Raw genomic sequence first — 26,069 nt, 5'->3', positions numbered from 1 at the left:
CCTGCTTAGGAAGATGTTAAAGCTAGTCCAGAGGATTATTATACTTTGGATCTAAAATTCTATAATGTTATTACTCTACAGGCAGAAAGTCATCTTGAAACATGTGCCATGGGAGTCCTTAAGCAGAAGTATTTCTTTCCTTCTTTACAAGCTTTCTGAAGCACTGTTCAAACTTCTTGGCATGTCATAACTTCAAGATTCCCCAAAAATGCAAAAGACTCAGAATAAAATTCACTATATTATTATTTAAGAGAAATATAATATATTTAAAACAAATACTTTATGTGAAGGTTACTAATAAACTAAGTGTTCAAAAATAACACAGGATTGTAAAAAATTATAATTCAGGATCTTTAAAAAGGATTAATGTAGCAACAACACTTCCCAGACAAAACACAACATATACCATGAATTATCTAATTACACACTAAAGTCACATATATCTTACTATAATCAGCCATCAGCTTTTCAGTCAGTAAAAAGGAAGTTAAGAAATCCAAAAACATAAACAAGGACTATGCATGCATAGAACGTCCTTGGCTGTTCATGAAAAACTCAGAGCACACAGGTATGCATGTGTATACTCTCCACTTCTGATCTAGGACCCACACTAAAAAGACAAAAGACATTTTTCTAACTGGAGGAGTGTCAAATTTCAAATTGTTTTCTGAGCTGGCTTCTGAGTGACTGTGCCATCCACTAGAGGGCAACAGCGTGCTCTCAGAAAGCGATGTGGCAGTGTGTCTGGCTTTAGGTCACTAGTTCAGTCACTGTGCAGACTAGTCTCTCTTTGAATATGATATGAGATCCCTGCATGCTAAGTGTGTTAGCAGACAGGGTGTTCTCATTCTAAATTTAGTCCTGCTGGCATTTCATTTCTCACATAATAATAATATGTTAATCCAAATGTTGTGTCATATTAATCAAGTATCTTCTTATAAAACTATTTTGAGCAATTTAATAACTTTAAAACAAGTTTTATAAGATTTGTTTAAAACTATTAAAGTGTACATTAAGTTAGTTTCTTTGGTGTTTCTGTATTTAATCTCAAATAAGTAAGTAATAATAGTACCATGTTATTGAAAGACAGCAACAGACATTAATACATAACGCTTCTACACTACCACCATAGTAACTGGCATTTGACCATTGAACAAAGGTTGAGCCTAAGAATAAGGCAGACAAAACTCTTACACTGTCTAACAAGCACCTCTATCAAACACAAGAGATAAGCTAAGCTGATAGTGCAGTACTTGAACACAAGGCAGCACATGACAGTCAAGGGCAAACGCCCAGTTGTGCAAGCCAAGAAAAGCTGCTGATCTGCCTCCAAGCTTAGCCCTTCCCATCTGGGAAACCCAACTATAAGTAAAGAAATTTTCTGTGTTGGTATATATATATATATATATATATATATATATATATATATATATACGAGTTACAGGTCAGGGGGTTAGGGTTAGGGTATATATACATATATGTATGTATGATTATGGAAGCAATTCAATTTTCATAGAAGTTATGTACTTTCATATTTATATTTTTCATACTGCAGTTGTCCTCTTTAACCATACCAACATTTCACAATGTGAGTTACTGTTTTAAAAGTCTGATATTGAGTAAACAATTCATGGGACTTAGAAGTCACCTCTTCATCAAACTAAGCAAAGCAATTAGATCTTTCTCCAATTTTACATCGAATCATTCCACCTCTAGTTTCTAGCCCTTAGTGAACTGCACTGATTTTCCATAAGCAAAGCAGCCACAGCTGACACCACTTTGGGACTGTAATTGTTGGACTCTGGCTGCTTCAGTACTTGGTTCCAGGCTATCTCCAGTGCTCATTGCCAGTTTCCCTGCAGGCAGCCTATCCCAGAAATGCAAGCATTGTGACTTGAGCATGATTCTTCACATCCATCCAACCTTCTCTGTGCCTGCTGTCGGTCCATACTCTATCTGTGAACGAGTATTCATCAAGTAATTTACAAATAAAAGCCCAACTGTGCCTCTAGCCTTCTTGGGCAGGTTTGCTATGCCACAGGACATCACAAGCCATTGGTTGAATTACTATTTACTGTGAACTGACTAAAGGAAGAGAAACGAGTGTGGTGGGCTCTGCTCCCAGGGAAAATAAGAAAGCTCTCTTTTTCATGGATTTTTCCCTTTTTTAACAAAAGGAAGAAAATAGAGTGATTCTTCTTGAGGCAGCATGAAAAGTGCAAATCCTTATCGATTGTGCAGAGCAATGGCGGGCTTCATGGAGAGGCATGAACATGCATTAAGAAGAAAGCTGAAGCTGTAGCTAACGTATATGGATCCTCTGCTTGATGTTAACTGATTGCCTCCCTCCGTCTCCTATTTAATAACACTGTTAAGGCCCATTTAAAAATACACACATAATACAGCAGTTTCTGTGGCTAAGACACAGTCTATGATTTGAAAAATCCTTGCAGAAACAGTTGAAAGGATGCGTCAGAGGAAAGGGCTGCAACGGGCAGATCTCTGCAGATATTGGTAACAGAATCTCCAACCCTGGTATGGGATTTGGGATGAGGCCAGGATGAGGTGATTTCTTCTGTCCTTTCTTAAATGTAGCATTTTTCTGCTTTTTGCATGAACACACTGGCAGTGGAATTGAGATGCAGGCTGCCTTCATCATTAAAAATCAAGCCAAATATCTCGAATATCTCAAAGAAAGAAGGTGTTCCAGGAAGAAGCAGAAAGTGAACTGGGAAACGGCACGGGAATGGCCACCATTTGTGGTATAAGGGGGAAATCACAAAATACTCTGTAGCTATGCACTGTAGCTCAGGCTGTAATCTCAGAACTCTGGAGGCCGAGGTGGGAGAATTTCTTGACTCATGGCCAACCAAAACAGCTAAAATGAAACCACAACAAGAGAACTGTCATTAAATGCCATACCAGATATCTTAACGTGAGAAATACAAAAGAGGAAAAAACATCAGTCCCTGCCTTCTAGAACCTAGCAATCTACTTAGAAACAAAATTTGCTTATGAGGTAGCTACCATGTCAAGTAAGACAAGCCAAGTGTCAAAAAAAAAAATACAAAATACAAAACTGTGTTTGCAAAGATTAACTTTTCCCCACTGTTTTAATTGGACATTTTCTTTATCTACATTTCAAATATTACCCCTTTCCCTGTCTCCCCTCCAGAAACCCCTATCCAATCCCCCAACTGCCGGCCTCCATGAGTGTGCTCCCCCACATGCCCACCCTCTCCCTCCCGCCTCCCCACCCGGGCGTTCCTTTACACTGGGACATTGACCTTTCACAGGACCAAGGGCCTCTCCTCCCACTGATGCTCGACAAGGCCATCCTCTGCTACATGTGCAGCTGAAGCCAGGAGTTGCTCCATGCGTACTCATTGAATGGTGGTTTAGACCTTGGGAGCCCTAGAGTGTCTGGTTGGTTGATATTGTTATTCTTCCTATGGGGTTGCAAACCCCTTCGGCTACTTCAGTCCTTTCTCTAACTACTACATTGGGGACCCCATTCTAAGTTCAATGGTTGACTGAGAGCATCTGCCTCTATATTTGTCATGCTCTGGCAGAGCCTCTCAGGAGACAGCTATGTCAGGCTCTTGTCAGCATGAAATTCTTGGCATCCCCAGTAGAGTCTAGGCTTGGTGACTGCTTGTGGAATGTGTGGCAGTCACCACACAATGTGTACCCCATGTATGGCAGTTTCTGGATGGCCTTTTCTTTAGTCTCTACTCCACAATTTATCTCCGTATTTCCTCCTATGAGTATTTTGTTCCCCCTTCTAAACGGAACTGAATCATTCACACTTTTGTCTTTCTTCTTCTTGAGCTTCGTATGGTTTGTGGATTATATCTTGGATAATTCAAATTTTGGGCTAATATCCACTTATCAGGAATGCATTACCATGTGTGTTTTTTTTTTTTGATTGGGCTGCCATACTCAGGGTGATATTTTCTAGTTCTATCCATTTGCCTAAGAATTTCATGAAGTCATTATTTTTAATAGCTGAGTAATATTCTATTGTGTAAATATACCACATTTTCTATATCCATTCCTCTGTTGAAGGACTTCAGGGTTCTTCCAGCTTCTGGCTATTATAAATAAGGCTGCTATGAACATAGTGGAACATGTGTCCTTGTTATATGTTGGGGCACCTTTTGGGTATATGCCCAGGAGTATAGCTGGGTCCTCAGGTAATACAATGTCCAATTTTCTGAGGAACCTCCACACTGATTTCCAGAGTGGTTATAACAGCTTCCAATCCCACCAACAATGGAGGAGTGTTCCTCATTCTCTACATCCTCGCCAGCATCTGCTGTCACCTGAGCTTTTGATCTTAGCGATTCTGACTGATGTGAGGTCGAATCTCAGGATTGTTTTGATTTGCATTTCCCTGATGACTAAGGATGTTGAATGTTTCTTTAGGTGCTTTGCAGCCATTCCATATTCCTCCACTGAGAATTCTTTGTTTAGCTCTGTACCCCATTTTTAATAGGGTTATTTGATTCTCTGGATTCTAACTTCTTGAATTCTTTGTATATATTGGATATTAGCCCTCTATCAGTTGTAAGATTGGTAAAGATCTTTTCCCAATCTGTTGGTTACCATTTTGTCCTATGAGGACCCATATGTCTATTGTTGATCTTAGAGCATAAGCTATTACAGCGCAATAGTGATAAAAGCTGTATGGTATAGGTACAGAAACAAGCAGGTAGATCAATGGAATAGAACCGAGGACCCAGAAATGAACCCACACATCTATGGTCACTTGATCTTTGAGCTAAAACCATCCAGTGGAAAAAAGACAGCATTCTCAACAAATGTGCTGGTTCAACTGGCAGTTTGCATGTAGAAGGCAAATTGATCCATTCTTATCTCCTTGTACAAAGCTTAAGAACAAGTGGATCAAGGACCTCCACATGAAACCAGATACAGTGAAACTAGCTGAAGAGAAATTGGGAAGAGCCTTGAACACATGGGTACAGGGGAAAATTTCCTGAACAGAACACCAATGGCTTAAAGTAAGTTTCAACACACACACAGAAGGAGAGAGCAGGTGAGAGGCAGAGGGAGAGGGGCATGGGGAGAGAGGCCACAAATAAAAATAAACCAACTATAAAAAGTGCTAAAGCTATAGAGAAGAAATCTTAGAAGCAGTTCCATTTCTCAGGACAACACAGTTAAACTGTGTTTCAGTGGCAATAATCCAGGATATTGCCACGATACTTTTCCTTTTATACCTTATCAAAGTAGTAAGAAGGGAAATTCCATCCAACCGCTAAGTTTGTGATGAATTATTCCCTAATAATTAACAGAACAGTTTTAAAGTTTCCTAACTATTCAACATACTCAGTGCAATGCTTCTCTTTTTTTTTTTTTTTTTTGAGGTGAGGATTAACATGAAAGAAAGGCATACGCAAGATACAGTGTACCATCTACTCTGAGAAAAATCTACATTGTAGCTCTTCATGAGTCATCCATAGTCCGCTGTATTATCCAGTGTAAAACACAAAACACGTTCCAACCTCAGGCATTAAGATGAATATTTAGCAACTGTCTGGAAAAAACTCCAGAGCCAACAGCAGCAGGAGCTTCAACAGCCTCTGTAGCTGACACTAATTTATTGAGATGTATTGGGAACTCTTGAGAATGAAGAGTCTGCTAATTAGGCTACCATAAACAAGTTCCCAAACTTCAACAAACTTCGGGCAAACATCTGATGAAGAACTTTGATTTATGAGCTGTCCAGGTGAAACCAAAACAGATGGTATCTTTTAATAATAAGTGACATGTGAGTTTGTTAAGAAATTTAATGGCTTGAAAATATGCTGCTTGGTATAGGAAAATGAAGAACGTGTTCAGAGTCATCTACCTTATCTTTATCTTCAACGACATCTGCTAAGACATCATCCGGATCCAGGATTCCTCCATCTGTGTATTCCAAGTGATGAATCTTCACCCAGTATCCAGGATCCTGTGGTGGAAGAAGTAAATCTGATGACTCAATCTATTTCTACCAAAGTAAGACACATTTTAAGAGAAATAATTAATCCCAATAAAGATACAGTATGATTGTCATATTTATGGTTCCTTTGTTATGAGAAAATACCATGGCCAAAACTGACATAAGGAATAAAAGGTTTATTTTATCTTACAACTCTCAGGATGCAGTCACTGAAGGAAATAAAGGCAGGAACTCAAACAGGACAGGAATCTGGAGGCAGGAACTGAAGCAGAGACTGTGAAGGAGTTCTACTTACTGGCTTGCTCCCTGTAGCTTGCTAAGCCTGCTTTCTTATGGCACTCGCTTGGGCATAGGTACCTCAGTGAGCTGGGAACCCCTGTAGTAATCAGTAATCAAGAACAAGTACTACTGGCTTCCCTACAGCCAATCACATAGAGAGACATTTTTCTCTATCAAAAGTCCCTCTTCTTACTTATATCTAGGTTTGTGTCAAGTGGGAACACCAATAAAACTTTTAACACAAAACAAAGACCTTTTGTATAAATAACTGCCATTTTTGTCCTGTTTAACTTGAGGACTACCATCTAATAATTTTTTCTGAAATTAAATTACTATGCAGAAAATGAATTACCAACTTGGAAAGCATCTTCCAACTTACATAATACCAAAAATATTCTGGAGAATAATCATGAAGGTATTTTCTCAACTTCAGATAGTTCAAACTGTTATATAAAATCTCCAAAGCAGAAATATGTAACTCTCCCAGGTATAACTTCAGCAAATCATAGTGGAATTGGGGGTGGGGGAGGGGAGTCACCGCACCAATCTCTTTGCCTTTTTAACTTGCCATGCTCAGTGTGCCTCCTCAGCTTCAGTATTTTAATGGAACCCAAAGAAAAACTCCAGCTCTGTTCCTATTCCTCACAACATGCTAGTGTCCAGGTAGCTGTGCCCAGAGTAACATGGCATTTTCAAAACTGATTGTATGACTTAGATTATTTCCAATTACTATTTTTAAATGCTTAGTTTAAAAAACAATAGCCTGATGTTAAATTTATGATGATATTACCTATTTCAATTATTTGTGTACTGCCTTTTCCAAAAAAAAAAAAAAAAGGAAAGAAAGAAAAGAAAGAAAGAATGATAGCAATGGGGAAATAATACGAACCAATGAATGACGTGAATGCAAGTATTAGTAAAAATTTTAAGGAATAGCCAAGCTGAAACCAACATGGTTCTGATTCTTAACCTCAACAAGTAACAACAACAATAACAAAAAAACCTTAGTAAAGGAACAAATTCCAGTTTCTAAAAGGAGATGAAAATCCTCCTAGGATGAAGCTTTAAGCCTTATCAAATGAATCTTTATTAAGAGTAAGAACTCACAGAACCCACAGAATGCAATTGTGATTTTACAAAAGCTAATAGAAATGACTGCCACACAGCTTTCTCTGTGACCCCCAGTGAACAGATTGGGCTTGCAAGCAAATAATAATTCTTTACAGCATCTATTTGGAGGTATATGGAGGTTGACTGAGGTGAGGCCCAAATAAACAACTTTACAATAATGCAACATGAAAGAATTCAATGACAGACTTAAAAATTGGAAGCAATTCTCCTTCCCTAGGCTTTACACATCTCAAAACTGTGTTGTTTTTTAAATAGAGCATCTGAAGGGCAATTCCAGGAAGAACAAGGCTTTCATTTGCTTCTAATTCTAGGACTGTAAGTGTAAAAACTATTAACTTCTTAGGACACTTGAGATACATACCTTGATTGCCCAGATGAGAAGCCAAAGTTATGAGCAGTAACAACATAGTCAATTAAGCAAAGCACAGAATGCCCATCTCTTGAACCCATAACCAGAGACTTGGGCCAACTGAAAGCAATTGTGTTAGCAAAATAAGCTAAATACAGGAAGTAAGACTCTAGACAGAGTACTCTGCGTTTGTAAACAAAGTACAATACAATCGGACTACATCGGCTCCCTAGAAACCTTCAGAGATTAAAAGCTAATAGTGAGGCCACAAGCAACACTCTTCTCCACATACACACGCCACCCAGGAAACTTTCCTACAGCCTGCTTAGGGAAAGAAGTCCAAGTTAATTAACTGCACTAAGTTGGAGGGGTTTTTTTGTTTTTGTTTTTGTTTTTCTTTTGTTTTGTTGTTTGTTTGTTTGTTTGTTTAATACTCATGTGGACTGGTTTGCTTTCTGTTGCTGTGGTAAACTTTGACAAAAAGCAACCTGGGAAAGTGAAAAGTTTAGCTGGCTTATAAGCTATAGTCCACCATCAGGAGAAGCTGAGGTAGGAGCCCGCTGGCAGGCTGAGGAGGTCAGGAAGAATGCTGCTCACTGGCTTGCTCCTAGGCCCATGAGCAGCTCTTTCTTATACAGTGGATGAGCACCCACCCAGACGTACAGTGACCACCGTAAGCTGGGCCCACCCACTTCAATAGCAATCATTCAAAGGCCCCCAGACCTGCCAGTGTCATCTAAGCCATCCTAACTGAGCGTCCTTCTTCTTAGGTCTCTAGTTTGCATTGTTGACAACAACTAGCCAGTATGCCATAATTTTAAAAAGGGAAGCATTCTGGAAATGTCTCTTTAAACAGAACCTCTTAAAAGAAGAACCTTTCCCTTGGGTTCCGTGTTTAAGAGTAGTCTGAGCCACTGCCAGACACATCGACTCCACATTACTTTCTTGCAAGACGTATGAACTGAAGGAAAGAGAAAACTAAATTCTGATTAGAAATAGGAAAAGTTTAAAACAACAACAACCAATCAAACAGAAAGTCATTAGTAGGATGTCTTATCATTAAAACAAAAACGGCTGACGGATAGCAGTGGGGAGAGGCTGCAAGGCCACACAGCGCTCCTTCCCTGGAAGCTGCTACAGAATCTACGGCCAGCAGGAGGCCAAGCACAGGACTGAGACACTTCAACTGATGGAAAGAGTGTAAGTATAAGTTAAGATTTTCCAAGTATCTATTATTATCTAACAAAGAAGTGAATAAATAGTACTGACCTTTTAATGAAAAGATGCTATTTTAAATCACTATCCCACATTGATTCAGTCATTTTACACATACACTACAACAGAAAAATGAGGCTGGCAAGAGGGTCCATCAAGTAAAAGCATTTGATGTGCAAGCCTTATGACTCAGTTTCGCTCATGGTAACCATGGTAAAAGGAAGGACCTGTATTCTGAAACTGTCTTCTGACTACACCAGTGTCATAGCATCCATATATTCTCTCTCTCTCTCTCTCTCTCTCTCTCTCTCTCTCTCTCTCTCATCTCTCACTCCTCACTTTGTATCTCTCTTTAACACACGCACACACACACGCACAGACACACAGTGGTATCTTTTTTAAAGAGTAAGCTTATGTGCTCACATATCTAACCCTGGGAAAGACGAGGTAAGCTGTAAAACGGCAGTCTCGGTTGAGTATTTAATACATTCAAGATGGGAGAATCAATAAACAGGAACGCACCAACCATGGTTCTGTCTCCGTGGCATTCAGCTATGCTTCCATAGATCACTTTAAGAGTATGGATTCAGAATTAACAGCCAACAGCCATTGTAATTCACTCTGACCCTTTTATGAATGTCAACATTTCAACCATTACATTGCAGTCAACATTCTGCATTTTGTTTGCATGGTTTTATTGCCATCAGAAAAGAACCAATCAAGTATAAAAAGATTCACACATGGTTCACAATTGATCCCTTGGGTCACTTTAATGTAGTTTTTTCATGATCATGACATTTAGTTTACATTCATGTAGTACATGTATCTGTAATAAATATAAATACTATTTTAAAATAGTTCTGTGCATGTGCTCATTTCGTAATCCAATAAATCTTATTATCTATACTCCAGGGATCATTACAGTAATAAAAACTAACATACTATATGTTGCACTTTCTTTACTTCTAATAATACACAGTCAGTGTAAATCTTCCTGGAATTTGAAACTAAAATAAGCCAGTCTACAGGGATAAATTTGAGAAACTTGGATAAAAATATTAATTAAAGGAACAAGATAGTACAGTGGTATTTGCAATGATCAAATACAGAAATTGTTCTAAGCATGTATTGACATTAATAAAGAACCTTCACTGGAGATATATGACAGACAATTTGACTTAGGCTTTAAAAACTATATTAATCTAGGAATGAAAGACCTATAATTTCCAGTGTGCCAGGCCTACACAGTAGATTGGCAAACCAGGTGCTGAAATTCTGGAAAATTACTCTAGGGAACAGAAGACAGGAGATACATGCAGGTCTCTAAGTCACAACTTAGAAGTAGAGTAAGAGAAGAAAACAGTTTGTGGTGACATGAAGTTTAAAGGAGAAAAGCCCCAAATGGAAAGCCAGTGGCTGAAGGACACACTGAACCTGACCTCTGTGTCACTGACAAAGCTCAGCAATGCACCAGGGATCCTGGTGGCTTCAATTGTCACTGCAATTATCATAGCCATTGGAATGCAAAGCCAACCGTACCATGAAGTTTTAAAAAAGAAGAAAAAGAAAAGAAGCAGAATTCTCTTTGCAGAACTTTTCAGATTTCACCACATGAATTCATAAATGAGATTTCACTCTTTAAATGCCATAGTTACTGGTGGCTAGGCACTAAAGTTACCAGGTGTTTTATATGATTAACTCATCTATCCTCAAATATCCACATAAAATAATTATTAGTCCATTTTACAGATGAGGAAAGCAACAGAAGTGAACTGTCTTATTCAAGGTCAGCAACTCTATAAACACTAGAATCAAATGCTTTTCTTTATATATAGAAAATGTATGGGGCTATATATTCAATATATATGTTTGTGTGACAACTTTAAAAACATCTATTAAAGAGTGTATTTTTTAGAACAATTTTACAAGACACAACTGCATAGGACTCCTGTGGAGAAATGGGTCTTTCCCCACTCAAATATAAGTGTATAGACTAAAGTTACTGCACTGGGCTTCAGTTGACCCTCCCGTAGTAACCAGGATGGCTCCATGGTCTTTTGTACCAGGTATTAGTGCAAAGGTCAAAGTCTAGAAGACACAGTGGGTGTTAAAAGAAAGCCCCAAATTCATTGCTTCAGTTTGTCTGAGCAGAAGTGGGAGAGGTAAGAGGGAAAAGCTTCTAACAGAATTCCTAGTCATGAGAATGTGGGGAATTGGGCAATTGTGTAAAGAATAGATAGAGGGTAAGTTTGAGGAATCAGAAATTGGGTGGAGAATTATAAAAATGTATATAAACAAAACTTAACACTTCTATCATAACTTTTTGGGATCATTCTCCTCTCCATTCGAAGGCCAGAAGAGACAAAGCTGCTTTGCAGGGCGCTTGGGGAAAAGAAAGGGTGGAGCTGGTCTGGGGAGGAGGATGAACCCAGAGCCAAGAGAAACCAGCAACCAGGCCACGTAAGCTTAGGAAGGCAGCCCAGGCCCCAAGCATGGACACCTGGCAGGGTAAAGCTCAGGCAGAAAGAAGGCAGAGCATAGGAAAGTCCTGTGATCCACAAGGCAGTAGTGCATGTAAAGGGTGTTGTAATTCAGCCCTAACTGCCTTCTAAACATGCCTTCATTTTCCCAGAATAGATTATCCAACTGTAAACTTCAGAAGAAAGCCTACCAGATTTCGTTGCTGATGCAATTTTTATAAACCATGCTTCTGAAGATTTCAAAAACACAAAGGTGCAACAGGTTTCACTGTGGGTTCAAAGTAATGTCTGGTGACTGTAATCTTAATCTTAATGTGACTCTTAATCTCACATTATAGAAACAGGGAGCATGTAAGCACCTCTGTCAGTGTACTTTCAGCTCAAAATTGTGTAATCCTACCAACAGAGAAGTGATATAGTCTTACTACTATCAGGCACAAGAGCAGTTGAGGAAGAAATTACTAAAGACAGAGAAGGATTTTCATTAGCATAGAGTCAATCCAGCCAGAAGAGAAGGCTTCTCACCCTGTACATACTCAATAGCATTGCTGCAGGGAGCATTCTGCCGGGAGACAGAAAGATCATACCAGGCACAATACATGCGAAGTTGGAAACTCCTTACAGAAGACAAGAAAACTCAGAGAAAGGATTGTTTAAACACAATTAACACATGAGACCCAATTCTTTATTTTATATGTATTAACACACAAATGCACGCCTATTATAAATGAAACCAAATTAGCTCAGAAAACACATTTCAAAAAGTGCTCATGGAACATCCCTAAACTCCTTAAACTTGTATGTTTTTAATTCATATTATCACCCCTTTCCTCCTTCAAACCCTTTCCAGTCATACTCCCTCAAACCCCAACCATGACTCCCAATTCTCAAGTTGTTAGCCCTTTTCTTTGATTATTGCCACATATGTAAGTAAGTGAGTAAATAAGTATGTATGTATGTTTGTATGTGTATGTATGTATGTTTGTATGTGTATGTATATATGTATATATGTATATATGTATGTATGTATGTATGTATGCATGCACATGATTTCAGGGCTCACCACTCTTCGTTGGACAACAAACAAGGGGATTCATCCATGGGAGAAGTTAATTTCCCTTCTCCCAGCAATCACTAATCACCTTCATTGTAATTTTTCTCTCCTGGATACATATGAAGAAATTTAAATACATTAAAGTCAAATTCAGTGGTGAATATAAAAATAATATATCATAATCAGATAAGATTTATTGTGGTAGTGTAAGAGTTGTAAAAAATGTAAAAGTCCACCATGGTCATTTAGATAATTAATATGTAAAAGTTAATATAACCCTAATGATCACCTCAATTGATTCAGAAAAAGAATTATCAAATATTCCAACAATTCACAACCAAGTATTGTAGCAATGATCTTCTGAGCCTCAGGAAGAGACTGCACAATATAGATGTCCATGTGCTGGTTACTAACAATTGTTGAGCAAGAAGTCTGCTCTCTTTAAGAGCATGGCCCCTAGTAGATCTAACATTCTCCAGAGGATGGCCACATACCCAAGAGGATAGTAACAGCACTAATTTGACAAAATAAACTTTAAAAAAAGAATGAATGAAAACAGAAAGTTAAGTAGATGTGGAGTGGGAGATGAATTTGAAAGAAGATGGGAGAAGATAAATATGAACAAAATACAGTGTATGAAAGTCTTAAAAAATTAATAAAAATTAATTATTATTCTTTAAATATTCTACAATATTCTTTAAATATTGTAGCAAATTTGCAAACTAGTAACCAAAAAATAAGTAAAGAAAAATGATTAAATATAAACATATTCATTATAGAATTTATAAAAACATCAGAATATTTAAATTATGGTATTTATAATAGTATCAAACATTTAAATAACATTTATAATAGCATCAGAAATCAAATGTTAAAATTATTCTAACTTATATGTCAAACATTTCTGCTAAACATTATAAAATTTTAGGACAAAATAAAGGAAACTCTCATAGACTAGGAAGCTAATAATTTTGCTCAAATTAGGCAAGGTTAGGGTTAAGGTCTGGAACTGAGGAAATAGAATAACTACAAGTATAGCCCACTGAAGTGCACATGTGTAGTTTACCTTGGAAAAGGTGACCTGTAAACGTAAATGTTCCATTAAGCTGAATATACACTGGCTTAGTTTTGTTTCCTACCATTGTGACAAAATATCCTGCAAAAGCAATTTAACAGAAAATTAATCTGGCTCACAATCCCAGGTGACAAACCATCATTGTAAGGAAATCCAGGCAGTCAGAATCAGTTACATCACATCCCTGGTCAAGAGCAAAGAGCCATGAGTCAAGCCATGCACACAAGAGCCAAGTTTGTTCTCTACGTTTAATGCAGAGCTCAGTTCAGGAAATACCATGGTCTACCTTCAGGGTGGGTCATCTCATCTCTATTAAGCCAATTAAGAGAACCCGTCACAGGCACGAACAAAGGCCAACCTAATCTAGATAATCCATCACTGAACCTCCTTTCCAAGGAGCTCCTAAAGTCTATCAGCTTGAAAATCAAAATCAGCCAGGAATGGTTGGCATATGTCTTTAATCCCAGAATTTGGGAGACAGAAGCAGGTCGATCTTTGAGTTCAAGGCCATCCCATTATACATAGTGAGTTCCAGGCCAGTCTGAATGATGTAGAGACCCTGTCTCAAAAACCAAAACTAACTAAATAATATAAAGAACGAAAATCAGCCATCACAGAGAATTCCCAACTATTTTAGCCATTCTACTTCTCTATTTCTCAAACCAAAATGAGAATACAAAGTTGTCAAAAGACATGTTTTCAGGCTCTCCAGCAGAATTATCCCTGATCTTAAAATTCAAGACGTAAGGCCAATATTCATCACAGCAGAATGACTGGATGGACTTCAAACGATTCCTGTAACATGAACGAGAAGACAAACTACAAGCTCCTTCAACAGCATGAATGATCAACACAAGAAAGCACTATGCAGATATAGCCAAGGCACTTCCTGAAAGTGCTTCTGTATGACTCTATGCACTGTACGTTCAAGGTTGTCATAGTTACTTCACAACACACAAGCTGAATGACAGGAGAGAGAAACAAGGAGTGTCCTGGACCACATGCTACTTTTTGATCTGTGCGCTAGTCTACATTTACTTGTGAATTTTCCTACAGGTATGCTGCACTTCTAAGATAATTGAATAAAACGAAAAGTTTTTTTTTTTGCTTCAAAACTGTGCTTTCTCTTTTTTCACCTGACATATCTCATGATTCCCTTTGCAGATTACAATTCTACTTATTAAAAAAATATAAATTAGAAGGCTGTTCAGAATGGCAGTTTAAATTTCCTGGAAAGAATCTTAAACAAATCATAGAAATATCTGGAAGGCTAGGTTATCCTACCAATAAAACATGTGGCTTGCTGACCCCCAGGTACCTCCGATATCAAGTGTATACAATGGCGGGTCGGACAACCAAAGACTTAAATGAGCCACCCACTAAATGAATCTGTTAAAATGATTATTGCTACTGCACTACCTCAGACCATGACATTAAGTACTGTTCCAGAATACAGCAAGGACCGACCTAAGCCTGTGATGATATGGCCACACTACACTTAAAATATTTTGCCAGATTTTAAGAAATTTTTTTCCAATTTTTTTTATTTTATTTTATTTTTTTTTTTTTTTGTTTTTTTTTTTTCTTAAATTGGGGCCGAACCCAAGGCCCTTGTGCTTCCTAGACAAGCGCTCTACCACTGAGCTAAATCCCCAACCCCTTTATTTTTTTTTTAACTTGAGTATTTCTTATTTACATTTCGAGTGTTATCCCCTTTCCCGGTTTACGGGCCAACATCCCCTAACCCCTCCCCCCCCCTTCTTTATGGGGCGTTCCCTCCCCATCCTCCCCCATTGCCGCCCTCCCCCCACCCATCCTGTTCACTGGGGGGTCAGTCTTAGCAGGACCCCGGGCTTCCCCTTACACTCGTTACCTTACTAGGATATTCAATGCTACCTATGTGGTCAGAGTCCAGGGTCAGTCCATGTATAGTCTTTAGGTAGTGGCTTAGTCCCTGGAAGCTCTGGTTACTTGCATTGTTGTTCATATGGGGCCTCGAGCCCCTTCAAGCTCTTCCAGTTCTTTCTCTGATTCCTTCAACGGGGGTCCTATTCTCAGTTCAGTGGTTTGCTGCTGGCATTCGCCTCTGTATTTGTTGTATTCTTGCTGTGTCTCTCAGGAGAGATCTACATCCGGCTCCTGTCTGCCTGCACTTCTTTGCTTCATCCATCTTGTCTAATTGGGTGGCTGTATATGTATGGGCCACATGTGGGGCAGGCTCTGAATGGGTGTTCCTTCTGTCTCTGTTTTAATCTTTGCCTCTCTATTCCCTGCCAAGGGTATTCTTGTTCCCCTTTTAAAGAAGGAGTGAAGCATTCACATTTTGATCATCCGTCTTGAGTTTCATGTGTTCTAGGCATCTAGGGTAATTCAAGCATTTGGGCTAATAGCCACTTATCAATGAGTGCATACCATGTGTGTTTCCCTGTGATTGTGTTACCACACTCAGGATGATATTTTCCAATTCCAACCATTTGCCTACAAATTTCATAAAGTCATTGTTTTTGATAGCTGAGTAATATTCCATTGTGTAGATGTACCACATTTTCTGTATCCATTCCTCTGTTGAAGGGCATCTGGGTTCTTTCCAGCTTCTGGCTATTATAAATAAGGCTGCTATGAACATAGTGGAGCACGTGTCTTTTTTATATGTTGGGGCATCTTTTGGGTATATGCCCAAGAGAGGTATAGCTGGATCCTCAGGCAGTTCAATGTCCAATTTTCTGAGGAACCTCCAGACTGATTTCCAGAATGGTTGTACCAGTCTGCAATCCCACCAACAATGGAGGAGTGTTCCTCTTTCCCGCATCCTCGCCAGCATCTGCTGTCACCTGAGTTTTTGATCTTAGCCCTTCTCACTGGTGTGAGGTGAAATCTCAGGGTTGTTTTGATTTGCATTTCCCTTATGACTAAACATGTTGAACATTTCTTTAGGTGTTTCTCAGCCATTCGGCATTCCTCAGCTGTGAATTCTTTGTTTAGCTCTGAACCCCATTTTTAATAGGGTTATTTGTCTCCCTGCAGTCTAGCTTCTTGAGTTCTTTGTATATTTTGGATATAAGGCCTCTATCTGTTGTAAGATTGGTAAAGATCTTTTCCCAATCTGTTGGTTGCCGTTTTGTCCTAACCACAGTGTCCTTTGCCTTACAGAAGCTTTGCAGTTTTATGAGATCCCATTTATCGATTCTTGATCTTAGAGCATAAGCCATTGGTGTTTTGTTCAGGAAATTTTTTCCAGTGCCCATGTGTTCCAGATGCTGCCCTAGTTTTTCTTCTATTAGTTTGAGTGTATCTGGTTTGATGTGGAGGTCCTTGATCCACTTGGACTTAAGCTTTTTACAGGGTGATAAGCATGGATCGATCTGCATTCTTCTACATGTTGACCTCCAGTTGAACCAGCACCATTTGCTGAAAATGCTATCTTTTTCCATTGGATGTTTTGGCTCCTTTGTCAAAAATCAAGTGCCCATAGGTGTGTGGGTTCATTTCTGGGTCTTCAATTCTATTCCATTGATCTATTTGTCTGTCTCTGTACCAATACTATGCAGTTTTTATCACTATTGCTCTGTAATACTGCTTGAGTTCAGGGATAGTGATTCCCCCTGAAGTCCTTTTATTGTTGAGGATAGTTTTAGCTATCCTGGGTTTTTTGTTATTCCAGATGAATTTGCAAATTGTTCTGTCTAACTCTTTGAAGAAATGGATTGGTATTTTTGATGGGGATTGCATTGAATCTGTAGATCGCTTTTTGGTAAAATGGCCATTTTACTATATTAATCCTGCCAATCCATGAGCATGGGAGATCTTTCCATCTTCTGAGGTCTTCTTCAATTTCTTTCTTCAGAGTCTTGAAGTTCTTATTGTACAGATCTTTTACTTGCTTGGTTAAAGTCACACCGAGGTACTTTATATTATTTGGGTCTATTATGAAGGGTGTTGTTTCCCTAATTTCTTTCTCGGCTTGTTTCTCTTTTGTGTAGAGGAAGGCTACTGATTTATTTGAGTTAATTTTATACCCAGCCACTTTGCTGAAGTTGTTTATCAGCTTTAGTAGTTCTCTGGTGGAACTTTTGGGATCACTTAAATATACTATCATATCATCTGCAAATAGTGATATTTTGACTTATTCCTTTCCAATCTGTATCCCCTGATTTTAAGAAATTTTAAGAAATGATCACTAGCTAGAGAACACCATGACAGTAATCATGGTGATTGACAGACTGTAAATACATTTATAGTGAACAAGCTAAAAAAGAGTTCACTTAAATTTGAAGACAAAAAGGGAAACACTTTATTATTTTAAAGCTAATAGAACTGTAGCTTATGAGGCACCGGATGTTTACAGCACAGGTAATAGAGAAATGCTTACTAAAATGTCCTCTAAATGTCCCTGAGGGAGATGCCATGGTAAAAACACACTTTCTCTCAATAAGACCAAGATCGTAATTCATTTTATCCAGGATTGGAGGATATTACTCACCATCTTTTTCAGGGGTGCACCATATTAATTGTTGGGATTGTGATGGAGAGCATGTTGGGTAAAAAATTCTTACTCTAAACATTTAGCTCATTTTCAGGCCAGAGACAGACCCACTGCCATCCATTGTATGTGGGAAATGGCACCACAGAGGTAAATTAGGGTCCCTGATGCTATGGTTACATCTGGGATCTATGCTCAGTGACCATTCAGATTAGATTAGCTATGCTATTAAAATCTGGATCCCTGATCCCATTTGAGATTACTTTTGTATGAAAATACTTGAAAATTAAATAGCCATATGGGACTTTCCATGAAATTAAAAGCCTTCCACATCAAGGAAAAACATGGCTACTTATGTACAATTTTGTAAAGGTAACATAGATAATTAAGAATTTTACTGAATCTCAACATATAATTTTTTTTCAATAACCCTGTGTGTAATGTTCCACATTGTGGAATATAAGCTCTCCACTCACTAAGATATCAAGGCTGTATGACCATAACATGACCATGCTACATGGGAAAGAAAGAAAGAAAGAAAGAAAGAAAGAAAGAAAGAAAGAAGAAGAAGAAGAAGAAGAAGAAGAAGAAGAAGAAGAAGAAGAAGAAGAAAGAAAGAAAGAAAGAAAGAAAGAAAGAAAGAAAGAAGAAGAAAGAAAGAAAGAAAGAAAGAAAGAAAGAAAGAAAGAAAGAAAGAAGGAAAATGGGATTTGTGTGAATCAATACCTCTCCCAATTTTCAGCCCTAAAGCTCCTAAAACCCCAGAAAGGGTTTTGAATCCACAGTTAGAGAAAATTCTTGAAATGAGAAATCTCTGTGATACAAATGTAATGGATTCAGCAGCTCAGCCTCTCGTCAGCCTTAGACTGTATCTTTAAGTAGGAAATCTGTAAGCTCAATGTACTTCAAAATTGTCAATTTGACAGTTAATCAAGTGTCTTAATAACAGACCTAAAACTTCATTAATCTATACAGAAATTTAAGAGAAGCTGAGAATTTTACTGGGTAAAGATTCATTTTCTATGTTGTTTCTTACTCTAGAGGAACCAAATCATTGCCCTGCAACTAGAGGCTTGAAAAGCTCAACTCCTAAATTCCTCGAGCCAAAATTTAGTAACAATCAGTGCTCCTGAACATTAAAGTCCCTTCTAGACGCCAAGCTAACAGGAATATAGAATACACAAGGATTAAGCTACAATAATAACAATTCCAGGGAACCCTATTTTAGCTCATAAACTAGGTTATATTTATTTTCTTTTTAATTGGAAAGGAAAACGCTTTAAAATTCAAGGTATACACTTTGTATCCTAGTTCATATGTTCAGTAAATATTAAAAAGAATATCAACCATTTCATGTCTTTTTAATTCAACTTTATAGTCATAAACGCAGGAGTTTTATACTATGGCTAAAAGGTTTCTTTTGATGTGTGATTAACCTAAGCACATGTGAGGAACTAGAGAGCTAGATATATAGATGGCACATTTTTATGAAATAAAGAACATTTTCACTTATTTTCAAATATACTCCCCATAACATCAGACACATTCAGAGTCTTTATAAGAATACTAAAATTCCTTTACCTATAGATCTTGAAAAGATGTTCATTCTCAGTACATAAAAGATGAGTTTTCTATAAGCCAACAAGATTAAATAAAGTGTAATCCTAAAACCAGAGTTATAAAACAAAATTCAAACATTGAACATCTGAAATTAACCAAAATTTATATGTATTTAATTAATACACTTTTTATTTCCAATAGGAACAATTTTTAAAACACTAAAACATTACTAACTTACTAACACTGAAAATCAAATGACTCAAAATATAATTTGAAAGAAAACAGCTGATTCTTAAAAAAAAAACATGGTTTCCATTGTTTGTTTCCAATAAGGTTTTATAGACCAGAGCTATGAGTGCCAAGTTTTAGAAACTTGTGTGGTCTAGAGGAATGTGATGTCTACAGCCAGGGAATGAAAGCAGTCATCCCACCAATGAGAGGGAGAGAAGAGTAGGTTTTAAAATAGTGCACTCTTTATAAAACACTAAAGAGTATCTGTGCAATAATAAATTTTAACAATGAATCCGAAGATGCAAATCCATACAACTCATAGTTTATTTCAGGTAGCCACTTAAACTCAGAAGTTTCTGATCTAGGAGTAACAACTTCATACACTTGCTCCAAAGAATATCTTTAAAAGATACTGCTTCCCACGTGTGTTTGTATCTCTGTATACACTGATGAATATGATGCTTTAAAACATTCTATAGGCAACAGCCCAGGCCTCTAGCTTTGTATTTGACCACAGCTTTATACCCACGGCACTGGAGAGATAAAACCCAGAATAGAGAACTTTCCTCAGTAACAGCAGAGATAGTCCTGCCTGTGTTTATAAAGTGGGGTAACTCTAAGACAAACAAATAGATCCCACACTTTAGCCTCCCACACACTGTTTATAAATGATCTCTTCAACATGGCATCAATAAAAAGTGAGGGATTGTCTGTCTCTGAACCTCAAAAGTATTAAGGATAATATTGCTTGCACTCTTAGCTTATTTCTCCAAAGACAAGGTCATTTCCCTAGAATGTTCCAGACTATTCATAGGTGTGGCTAACAAACACAGAAGAGGGAGTAGGGAGAGCTGAATTCAACCATCCAATTCTCAAAAATGACCTAAGAGACTTTCCAGACTAAAGCCAGCATCCTAAGAGCAGCCTTGCAAGTTATCCTCCTGTCTTTACCTGTTCACTTTTACTGGTCCCACTCTCCAAACTAGAACACGGGCTTCTTTGGTTCAGAAACCTCAATTATCTTTTTCACTCCCTTATCACAGCCCTAATCCTATGTCTGGTCCTGTGTACTTATCATGGGGAAAATAGAAGGGAGTTAACACACCAACAGCAAACTGTGCAGAAAGACAACTGACTATACCTTGTGCAAGTCAGATAGCATGGCCTAGATCCTTCCATAATGTCACTGGAAGCATCAAAGGCTGGTATGCACTCTGCTCCACATAACAGAGGGTTCCATGAATGCACCAAGTACATGTGAGGATTATAGCATCTATGAATAAAACAGGGGGAGAAAAACTAGTGCTTGGACAAAATAAAGCTTAAAAATAAATAAGGGGAGACTATAACAAAGAAACATCACAAACCAATTGAGCAAATTACACAATTTAGGGGAGAACAGAATAGAGTGAGAACAGTGGGAATAGGGCATTGTACTTTTGAATATGAGGGATGTGCTATCCATTTTTGTGTCACCTTGATACAAACTATTCGGGAAGAGGAAACTCCAATTGAGAAAATTCCTCTAACCAATTGGCCTTTGAGTAAATCTATAGTACATTTTCTTCATTGATTATTGATGTAGTAGAACTCAGCTGTGGTATATTTTCTTGATTGATATTGGAGGGCCCATCTCAATGTGGGTAGTATCACTCCAGAGCTGGTAGTCCTCGGTACAATAAGAAAGCAGCAATACCACTCTTGGGAATATACCTAAAAGATGCCCCACCATGCCACAGGGGCACATGTTCCACTATGTTCATAGCAGCCTTATTTGTGATAACCAGAAGCTGGAAACAACCCAGATGTCCACAACGGAAGAATGGATACAGAAAATGTGGTTCATTTACACAATGGAGTACTACTCTTCAGCTTAAGAACAAGCAGGCAAATGGATGGAACTAGAAAATATCATTTTGAGTGAGGTGACTCAGACCCAAAAGAATATGTGTGGTATATTCTCACTAATAAGTGGATATGAGTCAAAAAAAAAAAGTACAAAATACCCAAGATCCAGTCCACAGAACTCAAAAAGGTCAACAAGCTGAGGGGCTCAAGTGAGGACGCCTCAGTCTCACTTGGGAGGGAGAAGAAAGCAACAAGGGGGGAGATGGAGGGAGAGACCTGAAAGGAAAAGGGGGCAGGTGTTGAGGAAGAGGGGGAAATTATCTATTATTGGGTTAGGGATAAAGATTGAAGCCCTGAGGGCCAGCAGAAAGAATGGAAACTGGTGACCTTGGGAGGAAGGAGGTTGGGAGGATCCCCCAGAATATACCAGAAACCTGGGAGGTGAAAGACTCTCAGGACTCAAATAAGGGGAGGACCCTAAACAAAATGCCCTACAGTGAGGAGAGGGAACTTGTTGAGCCCACCTCCAGAGGAAGGGCAGGTCATCAAGTGAGGGGTGGAGTTGCCATCTCAGTCAAAAACTCTGACCCAGAATTATTCCTGTCTGAAAGAAATGCAGGGATGAAAATGGAGAAGAGCCTGAGGAAAAGAAGGTCCAGGTATAGACCCAAAGTGGGATCCAGCTTAAGGGGAGGCCCCAAAACCTGACACCATTAGTAAGGCTATGGGGTGCTTACAAAAAGGGACCTACCATGACTGCCCTCCAAAAGACCCAACAAGCAGCTGAAAGAGTCAGATGCAGATATGTGCACCCAACAATGAGCAGAAGCTGCTGACCCCTGTGGTTGAATTAGGGAAAAGCTGGAAGAAGCTGAAGAGGAGGACAATCCTGTAAGAGGATCAGCAGTCTCAATTAAGGTGGATCCCTGAGATCACTCGGACACTGGATCACCAACCAGGCAGTATACGCCAGCTGAGATGAGGCCTCCAACACATACACAGCAGAGGTCTCCCGGGTCTGAGTTCAGTCAGAGAAGATGAACCTAACCCTCAAGAGACTGGAGGGAGGCCCCAGGGAGTTTAAAGATCTGGTGAAGAGAGGTATGGGATGTGGGACAGTCAGAGGGTGAACTGGGAAGGAAATAAAATCTGGAGTGGAAATAAAATCTTGAGCCCATGAGGGCAAGCCAGTAGGCAGCCCCCTCCACAGCCTCTGCATCAGCTCCTGCCTCAAACTCCTGCCTGACGTCATTAGATGGTGGACTAGGATGTGGAAGTAATGAGGAAGCAAAACAAACCCTTTCCTTCCCAACTTGACTTCTGTCATGGTGTTTTCTGACAACAGAAACAGCAACCAAGACAGAGGCAGAGAGGGACACTGACAGGATGATTTCTGAGGCAACTCAATAACAGACGTGAGGAAGGAATTCCAGTCTATCAAGGCCAAGGCCAAGGCCAACAGCACACATACATGAGCCAGAAAGTGAAGCTCACATAAGAAACCCACATGAGAGGGAGAACTGGCTCGCTTAGATGTAAAACTTCAAGGAAACCAGAGTAGTGAGCACTCTTCATGGACTGCACTCTACCAAATGCAATAAGAGTTTTACTCTGTAAAATGAGCAAAAGAAAATCTGCAATGTGGATGCCATCAGTGTACTAAAATAGGTATTAGTTAGGTAGAAATGCCCCAAGGATGGTAAAAGAAAGGAATTACAAATGTCTTTCCAAACTGCTAATGTATGCCTTTTTCTGAAAAATAAGAATATTCTGGCATAGTCGCCAAAATGAAAGCTTCTAGTGAAAATATACAGCTTTAAAGTCAGAGAATTAAATTAAGGCTCTACAGTCCGTATAGAAAGAGGACACTATGTTCAATGCCTGCAGGATTGAGAGTAATTTATTACATACCTGCCTATGGGCACATATGATTTACCCAGATGTGGAGTTTTATTTTTGGTGCCTTACTCTCAGTCTCCAGAAGGCAGAGGTATTTCTGACTTGTGCAGATCTATAGGGAATCCAAGAATGAAGAACAGCTCTCTCCTTACCTATACTATCAACAGTGCCAAGACCCTATCTATCACCATTCATCACACTCAGAACTGAGTATTGGTAGGAAGGAAAAGCTAGCTACCTGTGAAACCTGAGAAAGAAAGTGATGGACAAATTGTGTGCAAAATGTGTTAAGAAAAATATGCAGGGGCTGAAGAGAGTTAGTTCAGTGGTAGAGCACTTGCATAGAAAGTGCTAGGGTCTGGGTTCAGTCCTCAGCTCTGGAAAAGGAGAGGAGAGGAGAGGAGAGGAGAGGGGAGGGGAGGGGAGGGGAGGGGAAAGGAAAGGGAAAAGGAAAAGGGAAAGGAAAAAGGCAAGGAAAAGGCAAGGAAAAAGGAAAGGAAAAAGGAAAGGAAAGGAAAGGAAAAAGGAAAGGAAAAAGGAAAGGAAAAAGGAAAGATCCAGATGCAGAGAAAGTTTTTCTACGACAAAGTTAAACTGAAAGGAAAGAAATTTCTGTGCCTGTGATCAAGACAATGAACACTATCATAGCATCTGCAAATCGTGATATTTTGATTTCTTTCTTTCCAATTTGCATCCCTTTGACCTCCTATGGTTGTCTGATTGCTCTTGCTAGGAATTCAAACAGTATACTGTGTAGGTAGGTGGGGAGAGAGTGTGCAGCTTTGTCTAGTCCCTGATTTTAGTGGGATTGCTTCAAGTTTCTCTCCATTTAGTTTGATATTAGCTACTGGTTTGCTGTATATGGCTTTTACTCTGTTTAGTTATGGGCCTTGAATTCCTGATCTTTCCAGGACTTTTAACACAGAGATATTGAATTTTGTCAAATGCTTTCTCAGCATCTAATGAGATGATCGTGTGGGTTTTTTCTTTGAGTTTGTTTATATAGTGGATTATATTGACGGATTTCCTTTTAATGAACCATCTCTGTATCGCTAGGACAAAGCCTACTTGATCATGATGGATGATCATTTTGATGTGCTTTTGGATTTGGTTTGAGAGAATTTTATTGAGTATTTTTACATCCATGGTCATAAGGGAAATTGGTCTGAAGTTCTCATTCTTTGTCGGCTCTTTGTATGGTTTAGGTATAAGTGTAATTGTGGCTTCATAGAAGGAATTGAAGAGTGTTTCTTCTCTTTTCATTCTGTAGAATAGTTTGGACAGTATTGGTATGAGGTCTTCTATGAAGGCCTGATAGAGTTCTGCACTAAACCTATCTGGTCCTGGACTTTTTTGTTGTTGTTGTTGATGGGAGACTTTTAATAACTGCTTCTATTGCTTTAGGGGTTATGGGACTGTTTAGGTGGTTTATCAGATTCTGATCTAACTTTGGTACCTGGTATCTGTTTAGGAAACTGTCCATCTCATCTAGATTTTCCAGTTTTGTTGAGTATAGGCTTTTGTAGTAGAATCTCATGATTTTTTTAATCTCCTCAGATTCTGTTGTTATGTCTCCCATTTCATTTCTGATTTTGTTAATTTGTATACTCTCTCTGTAACCTCGGTTAGTCTGACTAAGGGTTTAACCTATCTAGTTGATTTTCTCAAAGAACAGTTTTGTTGATTCTTTGTATAGTTTTTTTTGTTTCTACTTGGTAGACTTCAACCTTGAATTTGATTATTTCCTGCCATCTACTCCTCTTGGATATATTTGCTTCTTTACGTTCTAGAGCTTTTAGGTGTGCTTGTCTCGCCCACCTCGACCGGCAAGGAAGACGCAACACCGTTGGATCCTTCTCAATCAGCCTTTATTGTAGGAACACCTTATTGATGATACGGGGACCCCGAGGAACAAAGGCACTTGCCTTATATACAAAACAGACTGTGGCTGTAAATTTGTCCACTGGGGATTGGTGGAGTATGAAATAACCTATTTAGCATGAATATCACCCTGGCCTTGTAGGTGCTGGGGGTATGCCAACACATGCGCTGTAGGTGTTTACCACAAACAACCACCGGATGTCGGCGCCATCTTTAGCTGCTCCCTACAGTGCTGTCAAGTCACTAGTGTATGCTCTCTCCAGTTTCTTTTTGGAGGCACTCAGAACTATGAGTTTTATAATAATATACCTAAGTGACCCCAAAAGTTACACCAGAGAACTACAAAGCCTGATAAACTACTTCAGCAAAGTGGCTGGGTATAAAATTAAGACAATCAATTCAGTAGCCTTCCTCTACTCAAAGGATAAACAGGCTGAGAAAGAAATTGGGGAAATGATACGGGTCACAATAGTCACAGATAATATAAAATGCCTTGATGTGACTCTAACCAAGCAAGTGAAAGATCTGTATGACAAGAACATCGACTCCCTGAAGAAAGAAATTGAAGATCTCAGAAGATGGAAAGTTCTCCTATGCTCATGGATTGGCAGGATTAATA

At 38.8% G+C, this 26,069-nt stretch overlaps 1 protein-coding gene across 1 annotated transcript in view; it reads right to left on the bottom strand.

The window, feature by feature from the left end:
- Positions 1-26,069, bottom strand: part of Pard3b (par-3 family cell polarity regulator beta) — a 986,886-nt gene that overhangs the window by 848,363 nt on the left and 112,454 nt on the right. Inside the window, 1 exon segment of the mRNA XM_032901196.1 lies at positions 5,876-5,977. Coding sequence (XP_032757087.1) covers positions 5,876-5,977 — 102 coding nt within the window.

This window comes from Rattus rattus, chromosome 4, assembly GCF_011064425.1.
Source record: "Rattus rattus isolate New Zealand chromosome 4, Rrattus_CSIRO_v1, whole genome shotgun sequence".
In the NCBI taxonomy this organism is placed as follows: domain Eukaryota; kingdom Metazoa; phylum Chordata; class Mammalia; order Rodentia; family Muridae; genus Rattus; species Rattus rattus.
The sequence above is the reverse complement of the archived record's forward strand: the minus strand, read 5'-3'. Positions and strand labels throughout refer to the sequence as shown.